At 35.0% G+C, this 27,334-nt stretch overlaps 1 protein-coding gene across 9 annotated transcripts in view; it reads left to right on the top strand.

Annotated features, from left to right (window-relative positions):
* PLEKHA5 (pleckstrin homology domain containing A5) overlaps positions 1-27,334 on the top strand; it is a 191,266-nt gene that overhangs the window by 38,914 nt on the left and 125,018 nt on the right. Inside the window, exon 4 of one of the 9 annotated variants that reach the window (XM_039882570.1) lies at positions 5,369-5,425. The exons of 7 other annotated variants lie outside the window; for them this stretch is intronic. In XM_039882570.1, the coding sequence (XP_039738504.1) occupies positions 5,369-5,375 (7 nt within the window). In that variant the 3' untranslated portion in view covers positions 5,376-5,425. Of the gene's footprint in view, positions 1-5,368; positions 5,426-27,334 lie in introns of those variants that run through there. One more of the 9 variants, XM_039882567.1, reaches the window with a different exon arrangement.

Here is a 27,334-nt window from a genome sequence, read left to right as displayed (position 1 = left end):
GTGGGGGAAAAAATATTCTGTTTTATGTGTAAATAGGCTATTCTAATACAAAATAAACTTCGTAGTTTCTGCTGCTAAAGTGAGTTATGCCTTATTTATGCCATAGATGAAACAAATCACTTGTGGCAAGTACATTTGTGGAAACCAGAAGACTCTGAATTGAAGGCAGTTTATTGCAGTGATTTACAAAGAAATAGCTATCCAGCAATTTCTTTTGGGTGGGAGAAATAAAAATTTGATACCAATATCTTTGCCTTTGTTTGAATATATAGTAAATTTACTTAAAATTCTGCATCTTCCCATGCATTCCCCTTCCTCCATACACACACCTGCAAGCACACATATATACACATTCTGATTTTCATAATGCTTTGCTACAAACAACCACATCAATAAGAAAGAGCTCTTCAAATGAGGGAAAGTATAATAGTAGTGGATAATACTAAATTTTAAGATTTCTAATAAGAATATGTTAATATTCAGAAACACAGTTAAAGGTGAATGATGGTCAACTTGTAAATTAGTGTTCTGGAGGCAGCTTGAAGTGGAAAGAGTTGGCCTTTGAATCCCAGACCTGATTCTAGCCACATAACCTTTTCGAGTCTCTTGTTTTATTTTCTGTAAAGTAGATTAACAGCTGTCATACAAGATTAAAGAAATATACTTTAAATTCCTGGCACATAGTAGATATGTAAATAACAAGATACAATCGTTATTATTTTAACATAATTTATCAAAGATGAAAGAAATTGATGAATTTAATTTATTCAGTAATGGGTTTAGAACTTTGCTAATGTTGTACAGCTAATTTAGACCCAGGTGGCTAACTTACACCAATTTTTAGTTTTATTTTTGAACGTAACTAAAGCTCTACTCATTGCTATTTAAAGATTATGAAGTTGAAAAAAAGATGGTTGTAAACCAGAGCCACCACAGATGAATGAAGTTAGTGTCACTTTTGCATAGTTGGTGTCCAGTGATACTACACTGAAGGGAATTGGAGCCCTCTCTCACTGGGAGGGCCTCCAGCATCCTCTGGCCTTCACCCATCCAGTTTACAGTGATTTGCATGAGAGTTCTGAGTTGGCCGCCTCCGTCTACCTGTGGTAGATTTAAGTTTCACATTGCCTTCCGAGGCACTTTGATCAAAAGAGTCACCAGTGGTTTAATACCGGCTTTTCTAGGGATAAAACAAACAATTACAATGAAGGTAAGACAGACACAATTTCATAGACATTAAAAAGTGAAACAAAATGTGTAAATTCAGGCAATATATAATTTGAAGAACCCATTAGTAAATCTTTTCTGTAACCTTGTATGTGTTCGTACAGTTAAGGTCTTCCCAAACCTTGTCTTCCGCATCCTGCAGAACCATGGCTCCCAGAAAAGGATCTGGGTGAAAACCAGGCAAAGGATTTAACTGGCCCACAGTCTGTTTGTTGGATAGCTTAGATTGAACATCTTTCTAGACCATTACTGGTAACTTGCAGCTCTTTTTCTTCTACTTCATGTAACTCTTTGTCTTCTTTTTTTTTTTTTTTTTTTTTAAGACATTTTTTTTTCTTTTAAACCAATTTTAGGCTTATAGCAAAATTAAGAGGAAGGTACAGAGATTCTTCCATATACCTCTCACCCCTGTACATGCCTAGCCTCCCCTATTATCAGCATTCCTCCATCATAGTCCACTCTCCTTTATAAACTATTTGTCATTTTCTTCTCATTTCTCACTCAGTGGTGTGAAGAAATGGATTTTAAGCTCTATATGTAGAGAAAAGGCAATGTGTAAAAGAAATTAATATTTTATCGGTATTTACTATGCATCGGTAATTGTGTTCTGTCTGTTCTAGAGCTGCCTAGCAACCTCCAGCCCTGAGTAACCATTTTCAGAAGTAGGCTGCATATAAACCCTGCATTAAAATATGAAACAAGATCAGGAAGAAACCTGATCCCAGTGTTATGAACTCCCTTTCTTGCCTATTTTCATTTATTGGTAAAATTTAAGTGTATGACCTTCCTTATATGACCCCCCCCAAAAAAAAAATCTTATTGGCTTATCTGGAGTGTTTCTTTTTCCCCCTTAAATTAAAAAAATAAACCCTGTACCATACCTATACTTGGTACTGAAGTTTCTGCAAGTATTTCATTTCTAAATAGGAGTTGAAAGTATAGTAATTGTATGTGGAGACTTGTGAGGTAGCAATTCAGAAGATTCTTAATGACAGTATTTTTATCTTTGTCATTGGCTTTAGCTTAATTAAATTGTAGGAAACTCAGGTCAGAAATTGAATAATCACACTCCTTTATTAAGGTTTGTTCTTAACCTCTGAAGTGGAAAATGAGAAGATGAATAGCCTATCTGACTTGTTGGTGTAGGTGGCAAGGTGTATATTTACAGAGGTTAATTTTAAACCTGGACTTGAAGATATTAAACAAATAATTTAATAGCTTTCTTTGTGTTTTAAGTTTTGATTTTTCAGTTGTATATATTTATAAAGCCCCCATCTAAACCCTGTTAATGCATATCAGTAAATTTCTGCACAAAATATCATTGGAGTCTCCCTGTAATGCTTTTACAAGTAATTTTATCATCCTTCTTTTCTGGAGTCCACGTAATTTTTTGATACTGGCTGTCTTTCCTTATGTACTTCAGTAAAAAGCGAGTAGCCTGCCTGGCTGGGAGGGTAAGATGAATTACTTGTGGCATAGGGATGACTGTGCCACAGCCCATATGCTATACAAAACCACAGTTGGAAAATCCTCATTAATAATTATTGTCTGTTACTGTTGCTGATTTCTGATGTCTTTTGGTGTTTAGCTAATGAGATAATTGCAAGAAGTTCATAAAATCTTAATAAAGTGAAAATTTTTCCTGCAATTTGAGATGTAAAATGAGAATAGCTAGAATATAGATTTTTCCCCTAACCTTTTCCTTTCTGCTAAAGAAAAACAGCTTTACTTACAGCTTGAGGACTGTGATGTCAAGTTATTCCTGAAAAGACTGAAATTATTAAGAAATCGATTGAGGGAATGAGTATTTAAATTCGGTCACAAGACTTTTTTGATAAAAGGTTTGGGAAACATGGAAATCAGCTCTATCTGCTTCTGGGAAGATTTTAGTGTTTCTTTTAATAAGAATCAAGGGATACTATGTATTACCTATGCCTTCTAACAACATCCTATAAGAATAGTTGCTTCTTAAGTATGGATTTACTCTTAAAAAAAAAAAAAGTATAGATTTACCCTGTTTAAGAAAGCTTGATTAGCTATTCTAAAATTTATGTGAATTTATTTATATTTATATGTTTATTTATATAGCCAGAATTATTTTTAAAAAGAACAGAGAAGGAATACTCATACTACCTGATTTCAAGAGTCACTATAAAGCCACAGTAATCAAGACAATGTGGCATCAGAGAAAAGATGAATCAAAGAAAAAACAACATTGAGACAAAATAGAATCTAGAAGTAGACCCATACAAGTATGGTCTTTTTTTTTTTTTTTTTTTTTGGACAAAGGTGCAAAGGTGCTGCAATGGAGAAAGGGTAGTCTTTTTAACAAGTGGTGCTAGGACAGTTGGACATTCATATGTTAAAAAAAAGAGAACTTTGACCGGTTTTATACTTTATATTGTTGACATAAGAAACGTCCAAACTTGTAGAGAACTTTTATGAGTTTATTTGAGCCAAATTGACAACATGTGCCAGGGAGCAAGATCTCAAATGCTCCTGAGAATAATAATAGTTTTGCAGATTCTTTTATGTATTTGAAACTAAGGAAGGAATGTACATGGAGGTGGGAGAAAGCGAGGTGGGGATTGAATTACAGATGGGTTAACACTACTCTGTGCTCTCTTGAGGGTTAATACTGCCTTCCAGGAGTATTACTTTTGGTATTTCAAAGGTGTGTTAACCTAGATGCACAAGAACAATGGAGAGGCCTGGCTTAAGGCAAAGATAAACCTTTTACTAAAAAGTTATATACCAGGGCCATGACTACCCACCATGACCTGCCCAGTTAGGAATTTATGATCAGATTACCCTTTGAGGTTAATTTCTATAGAACCCTTTTTATTTCATACACAATATAAAAAAAAAAATAGACCATAGACTGAAATTCAAAACTATAACACTTCTAGAAGAAAACATAGGAGATAATCTTTGTGATCTTGGGTTAGGCACATTTCTTAGAAATGACATAAAATGCATAATTTACAAAAAGAAAAAGTTGGTAAATTGAACTTCATCAAAATTAAAAACTTTTGCTTGTGAGAGACTGTTAACGGGGAGAAAGGACAAGCTGCTGACTGGTTCTATATCTAACAAAGCAATGGTATCCAAATAACATAAAGAGCTCTAAATCTCAATGATAAGGAGACAAACCATCTGGTGGGCAAATGATTTGAAGTCCCTTCACCAAGAAAGAAGATACTCAAATTAGTAATAAATACATAAAAGCAAAAGGCTCACATAAGTAGTCTTTTGGAAAATGAAAATTAAAACCACATTTAAGTACCACTGCATTAAAACCACATTTAAATATGTATTAAAACAGAATAGTCAAGGTAATTATTCCTTTTATTAAGTGCTTACCTTGTGCCAGTGACAGTTTTCCATGCTTTACATATTTAAACTCATTTGATCTTTGTAGCAAACCTATAAGAATACCACTGTCATTAACCAGATTTTCAGGTGACAGATTTGAGGCATAAATAAATTGGCCATAGTCATACAACTAGTAAATAGCAAAGCCAAGAAACTATTATATAGAATTCCATGAACATTATATTATCCTATCATATTCAGTGGGTCATGTGCTTTTGGGTTAAATTAGTGGTGGTGGTTTGTTCCCCTTGTGCCAGGGGTACATGTTGCACCTGGACAGTAGAATCAGGTGAGGTGTGTGTGTGTTTAAGAAAAGTACTCCTGATTTTCCTTTCTTATATACATATACACTTGCACACAGAATTTTGCCATCTGTTTATAGGAAAATACTATTTTAATTTCTTTTGTTATTAGTTTTCAACCCTCTGCCCATCCATCAGTATAGTAAGGAAAGGATCCTCAGAAAGAAATATATATGGTCCTTTCTTGGAGCCAGCCACAGATGAGTGTGGAGATGCCACTTCTAGCTGGGACCGTGCCCCACCCCTCAAAGTGGTGGCATGGTGCTAGTGCTTTTGTTAGCAACAAGACTTTAAAAGATGCACAAGTCACTCACCATTCGAGGCTGTCCCTGTCCCACTAACTCCTTTGGCTCCTTGGAACAGGAGGCAGAGAACAGCCTGAGGGGTGGCCTAAAGTGTCACGTTTGATTTATAGTAGTTAACCTTATCGTTAAAGAATGCACCATATATTTTTATCTTTTCAGGCTTTGAGTTTGGCCAGGTCTCATTGGGATCCAGTTCATGACAGCAGTACTGAAAAGGTCAGGAGCTACCACCTTGTGCCCACAGCAGTCATTAAAAATCAAATAGTTAAACTTCAAGTGTGAATTTTTTACCTTTCAGTTCTCATAAACTGAAGCTACTGTTGCTAGGCAATGATTTTCCGCCTACATAAAATTTGTGTTTGAGACAATTTTTTCTTAAATACAGTTTTTAAAACTATAAAATGAATAAGCGTAGGCATCATGGCCCTGAAATAACTCTTCAAATGGGAGAAAGGTGATTTGTTTTTGATCATTTCATAAGTGGAAATATGAAAACTTGATCACAAATTTCAGTTGATTTTATGGGTGGGAACGTATAAACTCATACAGGTCTAATCTGATTCGTAGATATAGATCTTTTAAAACAAGAGTTGAAAAATTAAAATTAAAATAACATGAATGCCAGTAAGTGGCATGATATTATTCCAGCAGCAAGAAGCTTTTAACAGCACTAGGCTCTTAAGTAGGTTTATTTTTTATTCTTGCTAAATCACTCAAAATGATTATCAGAAAGTCACATTGAAGGTGGCAAATTAATGCTTTGAATATATTCGGTGTGTGTGTATGTTTCCCAAGTTCCTAATAGCAAATGTCTAAGGACTTAAAAAAATCAAAGCATCTAAGAAACTGCATATTACCATGATAATGTTGTTATGAGTTAATTTTTTTAACTTATTTGTGATTATATATATATTTTTTACTTCAAAACAGTCATTACGTCCTACTGTAGGTGTTTCATGAGCCTAACAAAAAAATTGAAACCCCTTAGATTCATGGGATTTATACTTGGCAGCAGTCTTAAGGACCATTCTGCCCAACCTTTTCATTTTATTGGTTAAGTAGCTGATGGTCTTAAAGCTGAGGTAACACCTGTTGGTTATTCAGCTTATTGTGGCAGAGCTGAGACCAAAATTAGATGGCCTTGGCTTCTTGGCGTTTCACCTGCATGATGCCGTGTCTTTGTCAGCTCCTTCCACACCAGAGTGTCGGTTGTATTTCTGATGATCTTTACAATAGGTATTTTCATGTAAAAACAAATCTACATGTAGTCATCTCTGTTGGACTCAGGAGTAAGTCAAAAGAATTCTTAACAAGCAATTCAAATAACAAGGAATCTACAGCCAATTTTCAGAATCATTTTTGTAATGAGAGAAATTGTGTCACATAACCTTGAATATGTACCACTTAAAAATATTCCCAGTAAGAAAATAATGAGCAAGCGAGTAGAAAATGTGGGTAAATGATGGGAACAACAAAAGTCGGCTCACACTAAAGGAAGTACAAATAGCCAGTACAAAATATGCCAGCTGGAATGAGGTATCTTATTCACTTATCAGATTGGCAAAGATTTAAGGGTGGTAATACCTCGTATTAGTGAAGGCAGAGGGTAATAGTCACTCTCTTTTACAACTGGTGGGACTGTAAACTGATGAAAATAGATATAAATGGTCATACCCTTTGACCCACCAATTCTCCAACTGCAGTTTTGTCCTACAAATATATTAATGTAAGGGCGAATTTTCATATAGTTTATAATGTACAAGGATGGTTATTGAAGTTTTGGTTTTATATACACACAAATAGCAAAAACTGGTAATTGGTCTTATACCATATACAAGAATAAAATCAAAATGGATTAAAGAATTAAACGTAAGACCCAAAACCATAAAACTTCTAGAAGAAAACATAGTAAACTCTGATATTGCTACTAGTAGTTTCTTTTCAAATATATCTCCTCAGGCAAAGGAAACAAAAAAATAAATAAAACACATAGGACTACATCAAACTAAAAAGTTTTTGTACAGCAAAGGAAACCATAACCAAAATGAAAAGACAACCTACTGAATGGGAGAAGATATTCGCTTATGATACATCTAATAAGGGGTTAATATCCAAGATATATAAACAACTCAACAACAGCAAACAAATAATCCAAGATATATAAACAACTCAACAAGATATATAAACAACTCAAGATATATTCAAGATATATAAACAACTCAGCAACAGCAAACAAATAATCCAATTAAAAAATGGGCAGAAAACATGAATAAACATTTCTCCAAAGAGGAAATACAGATGGCCAATAGACATGAAAAGTTGCTCTCAAGGTCACTAATCATCAGAGAAATACAGATTAAAACCACAATGAGATAGCACCTCACAGCTGTCAGAATGGCTGTCATCAGTAAATCAAAGAATGACAAATGTTGGTGAGGATGTGGAGAAAAGAAAACCATCATACACTATTGGTGAGATTGCAAATTGGTAGAGCCTTGTGGAACATAGTCTGGAGGTTCCTGAAAAAGTTAAAAATGGGTCTTCCTTTTGACCCAGCAGTTGCACTTCTGGGTATTTATCCAAAGAAAACCAAAATAATAATTCGTAAAGATCTCTGCACTCCTGTGTTCATGGCAGCACTATTCACAATAGCCAAGATATGAAAGTAAATTAAATGCCCATCAACAGAAAACTGGATAAAGAAGTTAAAGTTCATATTTATAATGGAATATTACTCAGCCATTAAAAATAAATGAAACCCTACCATTTGCAATTACATGGATGGACCTAGATGCTATTATGCTGAGTGAAATAAGTCAGACAAAGAAAGATAAATAACCATATGATTTCACTTTTATGCAGAATCTAAGGAACACAAAGAACAAACTAATTGAAAACACTCTAACAGATATAGAGGTCAATCTGGTGATGGCCAGAGGGGAGGGATTTGGGCTGGGAGAAAGGAATGAAGGGTTAAAGAAGTACCAATTAGTGGTTTATAGATGGTCATGGGTATGGGGAGCATGGCATAGGGAATGGAGTTAGCAGTAATGTAATGGCTAGGTAGAGAGCCAGAGGGAAAAGAGAGTAATCAGGGGGATCATTTCATAACTATATAAATGTCTAACCAATGTACTGTATACTTGAAACTAATAATAAAATAAAATGCTAAAAATAGAACCCTGGTGATTGGTCAGGTATCTTTTAATAATAAGCAAGTTAAATAAATTATAGAATAGTAAAAAATAATAGAATATATGTGGTAGTAGATCTGTATGTGCTTAAGTCCAAGACTTAGAGGGAAAAAGCAAGTTTTAGAGCACTTTGTATACTGCTAAAGATATGCATATTTATGCTTTTCTATGTAAAAATTCTGTTAGGGTACAAATGAAAGTGTTAATCATAATGTCGTTGGATTTCATTGGGTTTTGATGAGGAATATTGAGGATGGAATGATAGAGACTTTCATTTTAAATCCTATATTTTGTGAAAAAATACACATACATATATATGTATGCACATACGTTATTTTTATTTAAAAAATTTAAAACAGCTGTATTGTTAAAATAGTTTTGCTTAATAACTGTGATTGAGGAAACCTTGCCTTATTTTGAAATCATTTTTAAAAACATGTTCTTAATTTCTTTATAATTTCTCTTAAAGGAAAAGTTTATTTAGTTCCAAGATTCAATTAAAATCATCGCGATTCAATGAGCAAACTTTCAAAACCAGTATCTCATTCTATCTTTTTCGTACCCTGCACCCTAATCTTCATTCAGAAAGCTAGATATCTAAAAAGTATGTATATCAAAAGCTTTATAAAGGTAAGCGTATTCTTTGTAATTCCATTTCTGGGTTTTGATGTTAAGGAAATAATTAAAAATTTTTTATAATAGTAGAAAATGAATGTAATACAAATGTCCAGCAATTGACTCCTGTTGATTAAGCCATGTGGTAACAATATGGAATAGCATGTGGCCTTGAAAAATATTGAACACATATTGAGTATCCCATCCCAGCCTAGCCCCAGACCTCAGGGCTCGAACTACTCTCAAATCCCCACCTACCTCTCGCAGTCTTCTTGGTCCGTTACTCTATTGAATGCTGCCCAGGTGTTATTCTCTTTGTGTATTGCGACATGAAAAAGTTGAGAAGGCACTGCTAGCAAACCATATATTTATAAAAATGTTACACAAAAATTGTTTTTTTATCGATACATTGCATTTTCTTCAGAACTCATTCTTCAGGAGAATGCAGCAGAGATAACTAAAACATAAAACTTAATCCTGTCATTCATTGAAGTCAGTGGCTTATTCAGGGAGTATTGAACACTAGGCCAGCATATTCTATAGAAAAACAAGGAAATCAAGACCTGGGGAGACAGATTATGAGAGTGGGGCCTCTACATGAAGTAGAACATGCAGTAGAATGCTCGACCACATTTTCCAAGTGGGTAGTTTATTTTATTCTTAATTTTCATGATTGAAGTTACAAAATCCATGTAATGAAATATATTGCAGTGATGTACAAAGGTAGTATGCTAACAGTCAGTAGCATTTGGAGCCTGCTTGTTTTTGTTTGGTAAGATGGTTGCAGGTTTTTTCTGGTTGATGTAGATTTATCCTGGAGAAGAAAGCGGTAGAACTCAGCCTTCCTCAGTCACTGCAGCAACATTTTCATCTGTCTCACTAGGGTTAGTTTCCTCATGTCTATAGAGGAGGTATGGGCTAAAATTTGGTGATACCTGTTAATTTCTTTCTTTAAAAAAGGAAATGAAAATAAAGAAGCAGAATTATTTATAGTGAGAGGTAATATATGTTAGCCTGATTAGTTGAAGTGTAGAAATCCATGTATATATTAATTTACTTGGTTTATTCTTTTTGGGAGCAGAAACCAGATACTTAGAAGAAAGGAGGTAAAAATCTTTAGGTTATTTTAATTGCAGACTCACATTGCTTCTTTCAGAATTTCTTATGATTCTTAAGGCTAATGGTTACATTATGTTTTAAAGAAAGCTCTTTAATTCCTTAGCACTGTGAAATCAGGTTTTTGGGTACAGGTTTTTTTTTTTTAGTGTGAAATTGACTTGTATATAACTATTCTTGAATGATTTTCCATTACGTTTTTTAAATCTCATTCATTACTGTTAAAGGCCTCGTGCATTATTGTTAAAGCCCCTGCTTTACAATATTATTTATATTGAAACAGAAGAAACAATTGTGATACACTGTAATTGGAATTTTGTAAATTCACGTGTAATGCTAAATACTGGAAGGGAACTGGAAAAACAATTGGAATTACAAAACAATGACATGTTAGTTAAATATAGATTTTTAGAATACATGTGTAGGCTTTCTCTGGTGTGTAGAGGAAGATGGGCTTGTCACAGAAGTAACAGTAAAGTTAATTTCAGAATGGTTGAAATTCAGCCTCTTATTTGTAACATAATAGTAATATTTTGTGTGTGTAAGAGATTAACAAAAAATAAGTAAAATAAATAAAATAGAATGAGGTAGAATGTAACTTGATAAATATATATGAAACTGGCATTTATTTAAGCAAGTCTTTCGGAGACTCCCTCTTCCCCCATAAAGTTAATATTATACTTAGTTTTATGTTTTGTATCAGACTACAGCATGACAGTGATTTTTTTTTTTTTTCCCAGAGTATGGAAGGGCCGGAGGTAGTAAGCAAATCTAAAACTGTCAGCTTTGAGATTTATTATGTATGTCTGCTATTTGAGTCCAAAAGGGCTTAACAGCTGAATAAAAACTTTAAATTACCATTGGGATTTAAATTTTTATTCTGATAGACTAGGTCATCTGACCGTAATCAAGGGCATTTTCATTCTCAACACTGTTTTGCAGGCCCAGCAGAAAGATCCTCTTATCAGCCCTGGAGGGGAGTCATGCTTAAAGATGAGGCACACTAAACCTGGAGTGCTTCACACAGAAATAATAAAACACAGCAAGATTTGTTTTGTAGACTAATCCAGAAAGTGAGTTTTAAATTGGCAACAAGCAGATAGGGAACAATTTTGCCAGATACCGAGGATGAAAGATATTTAGAATGTATGTTGTGTTATTACTTTTGATGTGCAAAAAAATTTTACACCTGAAAGTTTATTTTAGAATATCACCAATGTGAGGACTGATCATTTGGAGGAGAAATTTTGACAGTGATCATTGCATTTATATTTTTCAAAGACACATGCAATACAGTGATGATTTAATGAATTTTTAAAATCAAATGATTGATTATAGATGCAATATACATATTTTTAATGTAGACCTTTGAAATATAGTGTGTTCTTTTAAGGAAAATAAGGATACCTCAGGCTGTGCTTCTTAATCACTATGGCTCTTCAGAAAACATCAACAACATTCAAACTTGGGCTCACTAGAGACCAACCAAGTCGGACCCCTTTGGCCTTTGGCCTGGGGCCTGGGGATCTGTGTTTAAAGAATTTAACAGATGATTATAGTGCACAGTCAGAGCTCCGAACCACAGTTATAAAGTTTTGTATGTTTCACACGGAAGGGCAGATAGTTGGAAGAAATCATCTAATTATCTTGTAATATTTGTAAAAAGAAAATAAATTTTAGTTCTTTTAATCTGGAAAATGTCAAATTAAGGTGACCTGAAATAAACATAACAAAATAGAAAATGGTAGAACATTTCATAGCCACAGATGAATATTGGCATGAATTAATTAGACTTGAATTAGGCTTAGATTATCAAGCAACTTAAGTTTTAGCACTAAGCTAAGTTTAAGAGAGAAGCATGTGAGTAATGAAGTAGACCAATAGTACTGTATTGTCTTTTAAAGCTATTTGAAATTTCTGGCACAGTAATTTCATAGTATTGAAGTATAGACTATGAAGGCTTAAGGTACGACTGACTTAGTATAAAAACATGATACTGAAAACCCTTAATGGCTATAGTGATTATTATTTGGATATTTTAAAAAGTTCTGTAAAGAAAAGATTAGTACATTAATCGAAGATAATTAAGGTAAGAAAATGTAGAAAAATGTCACTGAAAACCTGAGAGAAGTGTAATGGTGATGGTCATTTTAGAAACTAATTTTAATTAAGGATAATTGTGTTTGTATTTTAGTACCAGTGGTTGGGGGAGGGGTGTTAAACAAAAAAGATATTTTTGCTGATTGTTACTCAACTACCAGTCAGATGTGACTCATTTCATTTGTTACTTAATCAAAAATAAAACTGAGAACTGTGTGTTTAGGTCTGGGGGAGTCAGAGATGATTATTACATAGTCTTTGCTCTCAAGAAACCTGTAATTCTGTAGGTAAATAAAACATAGACCAGTAACAACAAGAACAGCATGTTGACCTTTTTCGTTGATACAGTAATAGGAATAAGGATTTGCTGGGAAAGCCATCGTTAGAAGGACTAACTCATCCACACAGCTAGTCTTTATTGTCAGTTGTTAATGTCACCATATCTAAGTGGATATAGTGAATCTGTGCTTGAGAAAATACGTTGAGTCGGATCTGGTAGTAGTGGAATGGCTCAGGAGAGAGAAGTCGGAAAGATGGTAAAAGGAGGTACTGATTTATGACAATCTAGTAACAGGGATTGGGAATTGGGATTTATTTGCCGGGATTAGGAGCGTAGTTTGGCACTATGGAATGGATCACAAGATCAACCTTCTGGGAGAGAGAAAGTAATGATTAGATACAAGTAGACTGAGAAATGCAGTAAAAATCAAGAATCAATATATTTAGTGTCATGTCCCCAGTGGTGAGGGAAAAAAAAAAGGAATTGATATGTTTAATCCTTGAAGCAACCCTCTAAGGAAGATACTATGATTTTTCCCACTATTATTTTCAGATAAGAAAACGTAGACCAGGGAAATGAAATAATTGCTCTAGATCACAAAGTTAGGAAGTGGTAGAGCTAAGATGTGAACCTAGGATGTCTGACGTGTGAGACAACAATGATATACCACCTCCTGTAGCCTAACTGGGTCTTTAGTATATGAAGCCAGATGAGGCTGGGCAAAGCTGGGACTGATGAATGGTATAAGCCAAATTCTACAAGGCTTTGTGACTGGTATGCTATTTCGTAGGGGCAGATGCTTTGATTTTGATAGATGTGGGTATAATTTTTGATAGATGCACATTCCAGGTGAATATTGTGGTTAACAAATGATGTGGAAATGAGATAATGGCAGAATATGGGCCAGGAGAGTATGTTCGGGTAGGTCTTGTATGTACGAAGTATTCAGTGGTGGAAGGTGGAATCCTTTTAATATCCCTAAAGGATTCCTAAAGTCATTTATTTCCCTAAAGGAACTTGGGTTTTATTTGATTATATACTGGAGAGATATTGAAAGCTTTTGAGTGAGACATTACGTGCTAGAATTGATACTAGAAAGTGAGTTAGAAGAATCTTTTTATCCAAGTGATTTGTTCCTGCTTCATGCCGGCCACAGTGGATATGGAAAGTAGAAGATATAAGATATAATGATTGGAAGGTTGATAGAATGGGGAAAGAGATGAAGTAAATAGTTTATGACAACAGTAACTGGAAGATCTCATCAGAAGTGAGGGTGGGAGAAATTAATGGAACCTAGGGGTCCCTAGTATCCTGTTTACAGTTTGAAGGCAGTGATGCAGGAGGTAGGCATCAACCTGAGTGAGGCTGAGATCAGATAAATTCGTCTAAAGTTTATCTAGCTTGTAACCTCAGGCAAGTTGACTTGATCTCTGTTTAAGTCTCAGCTTTCTTCTGCTAAATAGGATTAATAATAATACCTACCTCAGTAATGTGAAGACTAACCGAATTTAGCTCTACTGTCAGTTTTCTTTTGCTGGTGTAAAATTTACCACAAACTTTGTGCCTTAAAACAACACAGATTTATTACCTTGTAGTTCTGTAGGTCAGAAGTCCATCACAAAACTCACTGGCCAAAGTCACAGTGTTATCAGGGCTGTATTCCTTCCCTGAGGCTCTAAGGTGGACCAACCCTCCCTCCCTTCTTTCCTTCCTTCCTTCCTTTATTTTTTGGCCTCTTCTAGCATGTAGAGGCTACCCATATTGCTTGGTTTGTGGTCAACTTTCTCCATCTTCAGAGCCAGCAGTGTTGCATTTCTCCAACCCTTCTTCACAGTCACACCTCATTCTGACTCTTCTGCCCCCTCTGCTACTTTTTTAAAGACTTGTCTGGGCCACCCATATAATCCAGAACAATCTCTACATTTTATCTCCCCATCTTAACCATATCTGCAAAGTCCCTTTTGCCATGTAAGGTCGTAAGGTAATATAGTCATAGATTCAGATATTAGAACATGGACTTCTCCGGGTAGACGAATGAGGTAGGTGGATATTCCACCTACCTCCCACAGTTCCATGTTGCCTGGAATATTAGTGATTTCTAATATTGTTAGCATTGTCATCATCATCATTACTGTTAATGATAGGATTACTCATCTCTACCATTTTAGTTGTAACATTAATGTCACAGCATTGCTGGAAATTGTATTTCTGAACATTCATGGCTCTACTGAGTCTGTTTGGCAAGAGATGTCAGTCTCATAATATAAGTAATTTACCAACATTTAACTTGAAATGACATATTATTCTTCAGAAGTACTCAGGAAAAAAAGATATTAACTCTTATGTTTTGCAGAGTTTTTTTTTTCCCCAGATAAGAGCATATAAGAGTCAAATCCATTTTTTCATTAGAATATAATTATTTATGCCATTTTATGATCAATGAATTGCAAATAAGAGGACTGGTAACATTTTCTTTCTTCCTAAGATATTTCTGAAATATCTGGTTGAGATTATGTGTTACATAATTTGCTTTATAATTTATGGTTTAAGTTGTTTTTTAACAGCAAATAGTTATATTTATAAAAGGCAGCAGATATTTTTAAATTGTTGTATTGCTACTATTTTTTAAAACCTTCATATTTATATACCAATAAAATCCCTGAAAATTAACTCGAACAGGAGTTAATATGTGTCCCTAAAATGTTAAGTTTTTTGTTTGGCCAGATGAGGGCACTTTTTCTTTACATTTCTCGAGTTCGAGCTGTGAAGCAGATTTGTTTTTCCTCATCCAAGCTGTGAACTCAATTTCTGTCATTATTGCCAGTGAGAGAAATAGTATTGACATATTTAATGTTTTGGTTGTGTTGCATTATTATAGGTTGATCTTTCTCCAGAAGGAAAAGCTTCAGTTTCTTGCAAAGGTTTTATATATGGAAACTTTAAAACAAATGACAAAATTTCTGTGGAACAAGATAGTTTTAGGAAAACAAATATATATGATTTGTAATTTTGCTTATAATTAATAATAAAAGTTGAAATTTACTTTTAACCAAATTTGAGAACTCTCAGTTTATCCATAGCAAGATGAAGGGGCATTGACTAGATGTTTCTCTCTTCATCATCGAATTTCTAATGCCTGCTTTACACTGAATCTTTTGCTCTGCATTTCCATCAAAATCATTCAGAATGGAGAAGAAATGAAATACCCGATATATTTTGTCTTAGAACAAACAAACAATAAATAAATATAAGGACTACATTCCGATACCTGTAAGTGAAATGTCAGAAATATGGCATGTTTATCTTTTTTATTTGTGGTGGTGGCTGTTGAGGGCTAGATTGCGTGGACTAAGGTTCCTAAGGTAATGTGTAATGATATTAAAAACAATATAGACCACAGCTACTTGCTATTGATGTGAACGATGTGAGGAGGAAACCAAAGACAGAATGATGTTGAGGTTTATTTTAATGGACCTACAAATAATAAAACTCTTGTCATTTCACCATAGATAAATAAAATTTACGGTTTCTTTTTTGAAAGCTAAATTTCTGAACAGCAGTGAAACAACTGTTGCTTATTAAAGTTTATAAAAACGTTAATGAAAGTAAATGTCATCACAGTTGGATTGATTTGAAGGAGATTAACAATGGAGAAAACCAGCAAGGATTAGTCCAGAGGGCGAGTTTAAAATTGTACACAATTTTAGGAGTCGTGAGAAGGAATGAATTATTTAAAAATATGTGGAGCAGGTTAAAGAAAGCTGCTATCAGCTGACTGGAAGGGGTGTCAATTTGGTGAAGACAGTAAACCTTATAGTGTCCTTTATTAATGCCAGAGAGCAACTAATCACTGTCATCATAACCCCTCTTGTAAGCACCAGCTATGCATCAAGTGCTTTTCACTTACTCTTGTCAATAAACCTGTGAGACACAGGTATTATTATTTCCATTTTAAAGATGAGGAAATTTAGGCTCAGAGACATTAAGTAATGTGTTCACTGTCACAGCAGCTAGTAAGTAATGAATTCTCAGACCACAATTCAGGTCATAAGGATTAAAGACGCATACTTAAATATGAGCATGTAGTGCACAGTTAGGAGGAGTATCCCCATATAGCTTTGGATGAAAAAAGGATTGAGTTGTTCCCAGTCATTTCTGTCTGTCTCAAAGGCCATCTGCTGGTATGTCAAGGAATAGCAGCTGGGATGTTTGATGCCGTAATGGAAGATTTGTTAAAGCTTCAACAGCATGCACATCTGCTCCTCTGATGGACTGTTATTATTAGTCCCTTAAAGAGAATACCATCATTATTTTTTAAACCCAGAGATTACTAAGGAAAACAGGAAAAAGAAAGTGATTTTTTACCATATCAAGATACAAGTCTGAATAATTAAACCAAACAGATCTTTTTCGCTGCCAGTGCTTTTTAGTATAGTAAATATTTTAAACCAGGAAAATTATAGATCTTTAATAACAATTAAATTTTTCTGTCTTTTTCATTAAGCATTCTTTGGGAGCCTTCTGTGTGCCAGCCACTCTGTTTGGCATATTGGATACAGATATAAGACATAACTGTGCCCTTGCTATTGAGGTTCATAGTCCAGTGTGAGCTCAGAAAGCAAACCAATCATTACACAGAAATGGGATAAGTACTTTGATAGTGGGCAGGGTGCTAGAAGGCACATACCCCAACCTGGTGAGGGAGAGGGTTGGGAAGGTTTCCCAGAAGATGTAACCTCTGAGCTGAATCCTGAAGCGCAAGTGATCGGATGGTTTCTCAGATACTGAGAGGAAGGAAGGGCTGTTTTTGTTAAAGAGAGGATCTTTGTTTTGAAGAGTTCGAGTGTGTTACCTGGGTTTTGAGGTGTATATTTGTCTTTTAGAAATGGGAGAATAGAATTTTTTAAAGGACTTTTTTTTTTTGGGGGGGTCCGGAAATGATTACTTGAGAGTCATTTGGATAGAAGTGCTAGATAAGATAGAATATGATTTAAAAGAAAAGGGGGAGGAAACAGTAATATCTGAAAAAGTTTAAGAGGTAGAACCTGACTAATGTAGTTCCTGGAAGTCTAAGTTAGAAAACAGTATTTCAAGAAGAGATGATTATATAGTCAGTGGAGGGAAATGCAGTGCTTATAGGTAGTGGAGGCTGAGTAAGGCACTGGATTTGGTTAGGATATCGCTTAAATTATGAGCATGTTAGTGCAATGTTAGATTTCAGGTGACATTTTAGAAATGTACCTATTCTTCTCTAAACCTATTTTATACTCGTTCCTAACTTTGGGAGAGGGCATCCAGGGACCTCCTTGAAATTGTGGACATGCCTAGATGATGTCCATTTATTTTGTTCCCTGCCCATCATCCTCTCTTTATTCTGAGAATCTGAGCTGTATTTTCCTTGGAGAATAACTCCTTTCTCACTCTCAGACCTGGTCTTAAGGGTATTTGTTGCAGACCTGACCCTAATGATTTATCAGAGAGGGTACATGATGTAAGTGAGACTTGATCCTGGGACTCTCCCCTTTGGAGGAAGAAAAATTCTCTTGTTGAACTTGAAACTGGAAGGGTGTAAAAACGAAAGCTGTCCTCATGGGGCTACTCTCTCTAAGACAGACAGAAGGAGGAGGCAGAAGAAAGGAAGAGAGGTAGAGAGCTGAGACACACACTCATCTTTATCACATGAGTTGAGTCTCTGGATCCAGCCCTTCCTAAATATATTCTTGGAGTTCTGAGTTATTTGAGCCAATAAATTCCCTTCTTTTGCTTAAGCTATTTTGGATTGGGTTTTTTGTCATTGATGGCTGTAAGAGTCTCATTCCCCTGAAGAATGCCTATGTATTTATGTGTTTAAAGGTATGCAAATGATTTAGCGGTTTACAGATGGGTAGGGGCCCACTGAACCAAATTAAATGCTTCTGCTTTATTTCTTCAACGTTATTAACAAGATTTACCCCATAAATCTAGATCTAGTATTATCATTAATTAATAGTCATCTTGAACAATTTGATCTTTATTACAGATATACATATAACATTTATTGTAGTTGAGATATTTTTATTAATGTCTTTTAGATTAATCAAGAGTTAACCCCTTTATCTCCTTCAATTTCTTTCAGCAAGGATATCCTTTTTGAAATGTTGGGATTCTGTTTTATTACCTGTCACTATAAGCTTATACTCTTGCTAACCATAAATCTTAGATCTATGAATCAGATCATAAACCATGAAATCAATGTAATTTGTCAGAGGCCCTATAAAATACAGATATGAAGTTATCCCTGACTCTAGCTAAGTAACTTGAAAAAGGAAAATGGTTTTGTTAATTTTGTCATTAAGGAATTAGCTTCCAATTCAGTAGATAGTCATGGATATTTAAAAATATAAGTGAATAACTATTTGCTAAAAGGTAACATTAAAAGTAATAGGGCAGTTTTAACGTGCTGCTATGATGATAAGGTTTCAGAGGACATTGTGACATCTGCAGTCACTTAATAGGTTTGAGTTAGTGAGGCTGGCCACATGGAGATTCTTTCTTTATGGGCAGTGCACCTGCAGTAGATGTAGCTCCAACATGTACACAATGATGCTTGGTTCAGTTAATAAAAAAGACAGTTGGATCATAAGCACCTATAGGTAACTGAGAATGTGCCTGATTTAATATACTAAATCTATTGTTTTCTGTAGAAACAGATGTTTCTTAATGTTTCTTAAAAGAATAACACTAACTAATTTCTGATTAGGTAGTTGGTAAAAAGTCATGAGTAAAAAGTTTAGATTGAAGATAAGTCTCAGTCTACTCTGCTTGTGCTCTGGTCATATGTTCCTTGAAATTGACCTGATGTTTTCAGCCTCTGTGCTTTGCTTTATTCCCTTTGTAGAATACCATTTGTAAATTAGTGTCCATCCTTGAAATCTTGTATGCTAATAATAACTAAGTTCACGCTCTAGGAAGCCTCTTTTGGGCATTGTAGTCAAACTTAATCTCTTTCCATTTATTAACAAATATCCTCCCTTCCTCTTATCCTCCATTTGTATAGAATTTTAATTTTATTCCTACTGTGTACACGCTTTAGGCATTAAGTGCTAGGTCAAAGAACAGTGTGTCATGCATGCCCTCTGGTGGTTGAAAGAGACATTGCAGCAAGTAATTATAAAGATGTTACCAGCTCTGGCATCATCCATTTCTTTCATTCCTACTGCATTTATTGGTTCATGCATTTATCAAGCATGTAATGAGCACCTTCTGACAGTCCTTACCTTCTTCTAAAGGTGTCTTGGCTGGCGTAGTAGCATTTTGGCCTTCAGTTACAATAGTTAACATATGCACGGTCTTACAAATGGAATTCCAAAAGCATGCTTTCGATATGTCTAGATACTTCTTAGACTCCATATTTTCACAGCAAAATGTTTTCCTATCTGAATCTAACATTTCTAGGTCTCCTGATTCACATTGGTGGTACATATGATGGATGAAAACTGAGGAAATATTGTATCTTAGTTCTCTTGCTGCCTAACAAATTACTTCAAAATTTAGCAGCTTAAAACAATAAACATTTAATATATCAGAGTTTCTGTGAGTTGGGAATTGTGATAGTAGTGATTTAGCTGGATGGTTCTGGCTCAGAGTCACTTACAAGATTGCAGTAAAGGTATTGGTCAGGGCTGCAGTCATCTGAAAGCTTGACAATGGCTGGAGGATCTGCTTTCATGTTGATCCTGGTGGGCAGAAGGCCACAGTTCACAGTTCTTCAGGTCACTGTGTTTGGCTTCACCCAATGTGAATGGTTGAGGAGAGAACAAAATGGAAGCCACAGTGTTTTCAGTGACCAGGCCTTAGAAGTCAAGCTTTTTGTCATCTGTGCATTATCCTATTGGTTATAAAAATGGATCTGTTTTACATGCAAGTGAGCTACATAAGGGCTTGAATACCAGGAGGTGGGACTCATTGGGAGCCACCTTGTACACTGGCCACCAGGTACTGTAATCCTGTTTGTAAGCATCTGTCAATGAATTTGGGCCCATATGAAGAAGACACAAGTAAATCTTCAACTGGAAGTACTCTGGAGTGAAATAGGGGGTTGAAGAATTAGACTAACTCATCCTCACTTTAATTTTCATTCTTCATTCCCTTGGGAGAATATCGGTAACTTCTCAGTGCTCTCAAGCTGATGCTTTTAAATGCTGCACTTAGAGAAGCAGAAAAAGAATGGTAATAGAAATGAGTTTTATGAGAACATACTTCTATGAAAGTGAGACTGGAACATATTAATTTTTTTTAAATGTGATCTATTTCAACTTAATTTCTGTTCTACTCTGGTGAGAAATATTTCTTCAGAGACAATGCTTAGGAATTGATGGCTGACCAAGCTTCACAGAAACTACTGTTTGTTTTTCAAAGATTCTTTGTCAAATTACTTTCATATTTTTCTTCAAGCAGTGAGCACCATTTTTGGCCTATAGCCTGTCAGAACACTGATTATCTCATCAAGATAATGATGAAAAATGGGGGAAAATACAGTTGATTGGTTCGTGAGGGGAGTGTGGCCACTTCATGCATGTGCAGGTTTAAACATTGTTAGGCTATTAAGAACAAGTATGAATAGAGCTGAGAGTCAGGTGTCAGACCGGAATTTTATTTTTATTATTAAGAACATCAGACTTTGAAATAATACTAGAAAGGAGAATCAAAATTGCCTCTCCTCCCTTCTGTCTTCCCCCCAAATTATTTTCCTCCTTTATTTTCCATCCTATCTCAGTACATTTTTTCATAAATAAAAACTTTTCAGGTTGGTATGTTCATTTTGAAAATAAAACAGTGATACTTTCAGTATTGTGAATATATGAGAAAGAAAAATATCAGAGGATATTTACAGTTTAAAAGATTAAAATTATATCGATCTGTTTTTCATATAATGGTTTCAATACAATTTTAGAAGCAAATCATATTAGGAATGATTTTCCTGACTCTACATTCCGGTAATGGCCAACCTAGAGTAAATGTTTTCATGGAATAACTGTAACAGCCTATTTGAAGTCTTATTTTGCAAATTTGACTTATGAAATTAATGTAGTAATAAGTTTGTAATCCCCAAAGGCAAAAGGATAGATTTTTAATATGTTAAATGTTGAGATTATTTTCTTAAAACATATTTCATTCAGAATATATTCTTTTTTTTATGCGTTTAATGTATTATGTTATCTTGTGATTGTTTATTTACATTTATAATTTATGCTCAAAGGCAATGTATATACTCAGTGGTAATAAGATAAATTTAAAAGAAAATAGTTTTACTGAACAAACATTTATTGGGCTTCTATTATATACCAAGGCTTCTCTCTGATGGCTTCTGAGTCACAGTGATGAACAAAACAGGCACTGTCACTGAATTTTTGCAGCTGCCAACATAGCGGAGAAATGGATGATGAGTGAGATGGGGGCCTCCCAGGCTGGCTGCGGCTGGAGACGGGGCGGGGGCAGGGCACACAGTGCAGGACCTTGTATTTTTGTCAGGTATTTTATGTCAGGTGCTGTGGGAAACTATTGAAGGTTTTAAATAGAGGAATAACATTTTATATATTATTCTGGCTGTCAGGTAGAGAATTAAATGATGTGAAACTTAGAGTAAAAAATATTGGCTAGTTAAGAAGCTATTGCATTTCTCCAAGTGGGAAAAGGTGGAGGATGAATTAAGGGAGTGTTAGCAGAGGTGGAGGACAGTAGACTAGGTGGAGAGAGATTTTAGGAGTAGACTGCACAGGATTTGTTGGATTACATGGGGGGAATAATTTTCAGCTTTGTGATGCAGCTGGGTGGAAGTTTCATATTTGAAATGAGAAAAATGGTTTGTTCTTTTAGGAAGTAGAACAAGGTGGGGAATTGGGAAGAGTTGTGGATTGAAGGCTGGAGATCCAGAGATTAGTTTTTTGGTGGGGAAGTTTGAGATGGGTGTGGGAAAGCTGAGTGGAGATTGTAGGTAGGCAGCTGGATATACTAGTCTGGAACTCGGGAGTGGGTTAGAGAAATAAATTTGGTAATGTGAACAAATTCATATGATATGGGCCAAGAAACAGACTAGTACATACTTTTAATTCTTCTTTGGACCAATGATAGGACTAGGATTAGGGTGACATAACTGTGTTAAAATTGTATTGACTTGAAAAATAACTGCTTTTTGAGAAATTAATAAAAATCAGGAATGTTGCTCAAAAAAAGACCTTTTGTAAAGAACTAGAACTTTCCTTTTATTAAGGCTTTTTGTGATTTAACGGGGCAGTGCCCCACCCTCACCCCCTTTGATCTTATTTTAGAGGAATTTGATTCCTTGCTTTTCTGTGCCATTCCAAAGACATCAGTCCATTTTCTCATTAAATGTTGAGATCTGGTTACAACATGTTGATTCCCCATTTCCGCCTTGTAGCATGCTTTCTGGAAATTAATAATCAGCTGAGTCTCATTCTTAGTCTCATTTTTTCCATAGACTTTCTTAAGCCTCATTGTGCCCTTTTGATAGAAAACCATCAGTGTACACTACCACCATCATCCTGACCTTTTTTTGTTTATTCTCATTTGGGATTAATCTTGAAATCTTCCCTCATCTTATTAGACGGTTTTAGGAAATGATTAGCTATATTTACTAGTATTCATATTTGCAGGGGTTGAAATACTGGTTTCAAACTAAGAAAGTTCCTTATAGATAATTCTTTCCCTTGAAGCATTAAAAATAAGTAAATGAATTATCAGTTTATTGGATGAATATTTCTGTTTTGATTCCTTTTAAATTCCCAAAATACTTTTTCCTTAAAATTCATTCATTGCTTTATCAATTGAATACAAAGTCAGTACCAGACACTACTGAAGAAAGAGCTGGGAGATACTTCCTGCACTCAAACTACTGCCTACATCTGCACCCCTTGTCATAAAAGGTGGAGAGCCTTTTAAAATTTGAAAGTCTATGTAGTAGAAAATATAATTGTTGCTGGGACATTATAGAGTTGAAAATCAGTCTTATAAGCCTAGCATATCTAATTATTTCTGGCACGTTGGAGAAATGGAGATGATTCATTTAGTCAGAAATTTGTGATCTCATGGTCTTTTCAAGTTTTCTGTATGATCTTCCCTCTTCTTGCTTGCTTTACTCTGCGAGACAAGCACTAAGTACATTTTAAGAGAGGTGTGCCCAGGGAGAAAGGATTTCCTTCTTCTCATCCTTCAGTATGGACAGGACTGAGATTAGGAAAAAAACAACTGAGCCAGAGCTAGTTTCCGCAGAAGTTTTAAAAAGGACTAACGTGAAAACAAAATGAGCAGTGAAGCCCAGGTATTTAAAAGACAGGCAGAAGAAGGGAAGTCAGAAAGGAAGAATGAGATGGCCAAGAACTGGGAGAGTACCATGATTCATTAGGTTTCTAGGATATTAATTACTGGTTTTAAACTTTTTGACTGTGATCCACCATAAGAAATACATATTATTATATGAGCCATTGTTCACATACATAACACATTTCTTTATATAAAAATGAAATGAAAAAATACATTCCCCTTACTATTTGTACCTTCTCTTCTGTTTAATTACTTAAAAGTGCTTATAGCAAGCATCCTATTAATTGCTGTTCGTTATCTTCTAATGGGTTAGACCGGGATTGGAAAATACTGCCCTATGCAACAGTGAGATTTACGTCAGCAAGAATGGAGATGAAGTAGGGATTGTTTTTTTGCATGTAACTGTTGTTGTAGGTCATGTGCTAGTGTGTAGAAATCAAACTGTCTTGATAGCCTACCACACAGCTTTCCAGAGAGCAAATGTCAAGTTGATGTTGAGTGCTATTGAACAAACTGCATAGCGGTCATCACTGTCATGCAGCTTAATTAGTTATCGCTAATATCAGTCTCGTCCCCTAAACCCATCTTATGGCAAGACATGAGATTCTTGTTTATCAGCTGCAGCTGTCACTAACCAAAATATTTACTTATGTGGAATAAGCTAAATTGTAATGTAATCAGATAAGGAGTATCCACTGTGTCCTCAGATCACCTAAAACTCAGTACAGTAATCATTTTTTAACAATCACAGTTCCTATGGGGCAGCAGTTCTGGAGCCACTTGGTTGGGCATTCTGGCTCAGAGTGTCTTATGAGGTGGTAGTTCAGTATTGGCTGGGGCTTCAGTCTCTGAAAGCTTGAAAGTTGAGGCTGGAGGAACACATGGTGGGCAAGTTGGGGCTAGCTGGTTGGTTTCTGTCCATGGGGGCCTCTCCTCAGGATTACGTGGCCCTCGTCATATGGCAGCTGGCTTTGTGCAGAGTGAGCGATCTAAATGAGATTTATGAGGAAATGCTGAATGATCAAGCAAGTTCTATTTAGTGAAGTACAGAATTATGAAAAATTACTTAAATGTTGGGAAGAACCTAAATGAAGTTAATAAGAAAAATTTTACTTTTAATTAGTAATACTAATCATTAATAAGTGAAATGGCCTATTAACTAATTGGTCAGAGACACGTGTTACTCAACATTTAAAGAGTAGGTAGAAGACTGTCATACTAATTTCAGTTAATTGATTAAGAATTGGCACCAGTGGCCTACAGATCAAATTCATCCTGCTGCCTGTTCTTGTAAATAAAGTTTTATTGGAATACATCCACACTTATTTGTTTATGTATTGTCTGTGACTGCTTCCTTATATCAAAAATGGCAGAAGCAGTAGTGTCACAAAGCCTGGTCCACAGAGCCTAAAATATTTATTAACCTTTGAAAGATAAGTTTATTGAATCCTGTTCTAGACTTTCGACTAAAAGATAAGATTTCAGAGTGTTGATGAGATGTGTAAATCCTAGGACAGTAGCATGTAAATGAACCTTTAAACATAAAAGAGGGTGCACTATTAATAGGGTTTTTAAGCTTTTTAGAAGAAAAGTCTTAATAAGTAGAAGGACAGGATATACTAAGATTCACAATAAAAATGCTTCATTAGGCAGAACTTTGTTAAGATAATTCATGAGCTTTGAATAGAGCCCATGTGGGAACACATGAAGCAACATTTGAAAAACAAATGTGAACTCCATGTTGACTGAATTAGGTTATTGGAAAAAAGCAATTTAAAAATTTTAATCAGTTTTTTACTCTAAATTAGAGGTTAGAAATTTTATTATTTACTACTTTGAAATCTATTCTGGTTTTTGGTTAGAGTGTTGATTTAAAACAAAAAAGAGAAAGTATAGTCTTGAGAATATGCCCCTGAGTAGCATCGTTTTTTACCTATCTACTGCAGAATGACTTGAAGAGATACAGGTATCTACCAGTCTTATGATAAGCAGCAGACAAATGTAAATGTGAGTGTCTGAGTGGGAAGCACAGAGTTTAGGGCTTGGCTCAGTAAGGAGGAGGACAAGGAGCCAGGCATTCCTGCAGCCATAATAGGACATCCCAGCTGAAGTATCTTTCTGATAGTGCCACCAGCATATATTTTCCTACCAGACTGGTTTTGTGGTCATTATTAAAATCTCCTTTTCTAAACTAGTAAAAAGAGTTTATACCAAACATAATTTAAGATCGTGGTATAAAGAGGAAACAATTGCAAGGTGGTTATTTTACTGTTTTAATTTAAGAAAATGATAATAGCTACCATTTATTGGGCATTTACACTGTTCCAGACAGTGCTAGGCACATTTCAAAAAGTAGCTCATTTAATGCTCACAGTCACCAGGGTAAGAAATAGTGTCATCCTCACTGAACATGTGAGTAAACTGAACCCGAGAGAGTTCAGGCCGCCCAGAGTTAGCAGCAGGAGTAGGACTTGAGTGTGCAGACATCTCACTCCAGCTCTCTCCACATCACACCACAAGCCTGTAAACCTGTCAATTTTTCCTAACCCCTTTTATTTTCCTTTCCGTTTTCTTTTCCCTTCTTCCCACCCCTTCTTCCTTTTGTCATTTCCTTTCTATCCTTTTGTTAATTATATAACTACTGCATGCTTATCAAAATAATTTATATAGCACAGGAGAATATAAAGGAAAAAAATGAAAGTAGCTTTAATCCATACTATTAACATTTACTGTTCTCTTTCCTTCCTATTTTTCTCAAGAAAACGTACATATAAGAGATATTTTCCATGACAGAATATATGGTTATCCCTTATTATTTTTAACAGCTGCATGACGTGGTCTACAGTACAGATGTACTTTAATTTGTGCAGCCATTCCTATTGATTATTCTCTTGACTTTTGGCATCTTGTTTTCTTTCTTTGTTGCTGTTTATATAACTTTGCCTAATGAGCATCTGGTGTTTGCCTTTTCCTACATTCATTGAGATGAGATGACCGAAATAGATCTATCAATTTAGAAAAAAAATTTTAAAAGCCATAGTTACATTCTTTCAATGACCTTGAATGGTATTTTATTGAGTTTACTTCTGTATCCTTGTGACTCTTTGTTCATCTTGTCGAAAAGTCTGTCTCTTTCTTTGCTCAGTTATCAATAGATTATATTTTATATGCCAATACTGATTTAAAATTTTTTAGGGAGCCTCTGTTTCAATCAGATGTTTTAAATTGTCACATAAAGGGGCTTTTAGAGTCGATTGTTCCTAGGTCATTAGACTGTAAAATTGTATATATTTTTAAGTATATCTAGTAAAAAAATTTGAACCACAAACCATTGTGAAGTAGTTTATCAAAAAGAGTATTACTATAACCTAATTCCTCATCTCATTTTAGTAGTTTATTGAAGTGTACAGTTTACTATCATTTTTGATATATTGGTTAATTATGCTTTTTATATAGCAGTGATGCCTATTTTGAAAAATTGGGGGAGTTTTTTTTGTTTGT

This window comes from Pteropus medius, unplaced genomic scaffold (assembly GCF_902729225.1).
Source record: "Pteropus medius unplaced genomic scaffold, Ma_sr-lr_union100, whole genome shotgun sequence".
Lineage (NCBI taxonomy): Eukaryota > Metazoa > Chordata > Mammalia > Chiroptera > Pteropodidae > Pteropus > Pteropus medius.
This window is presented reverse-complemented; position numbering and strand designations above follow the sequence as displayed.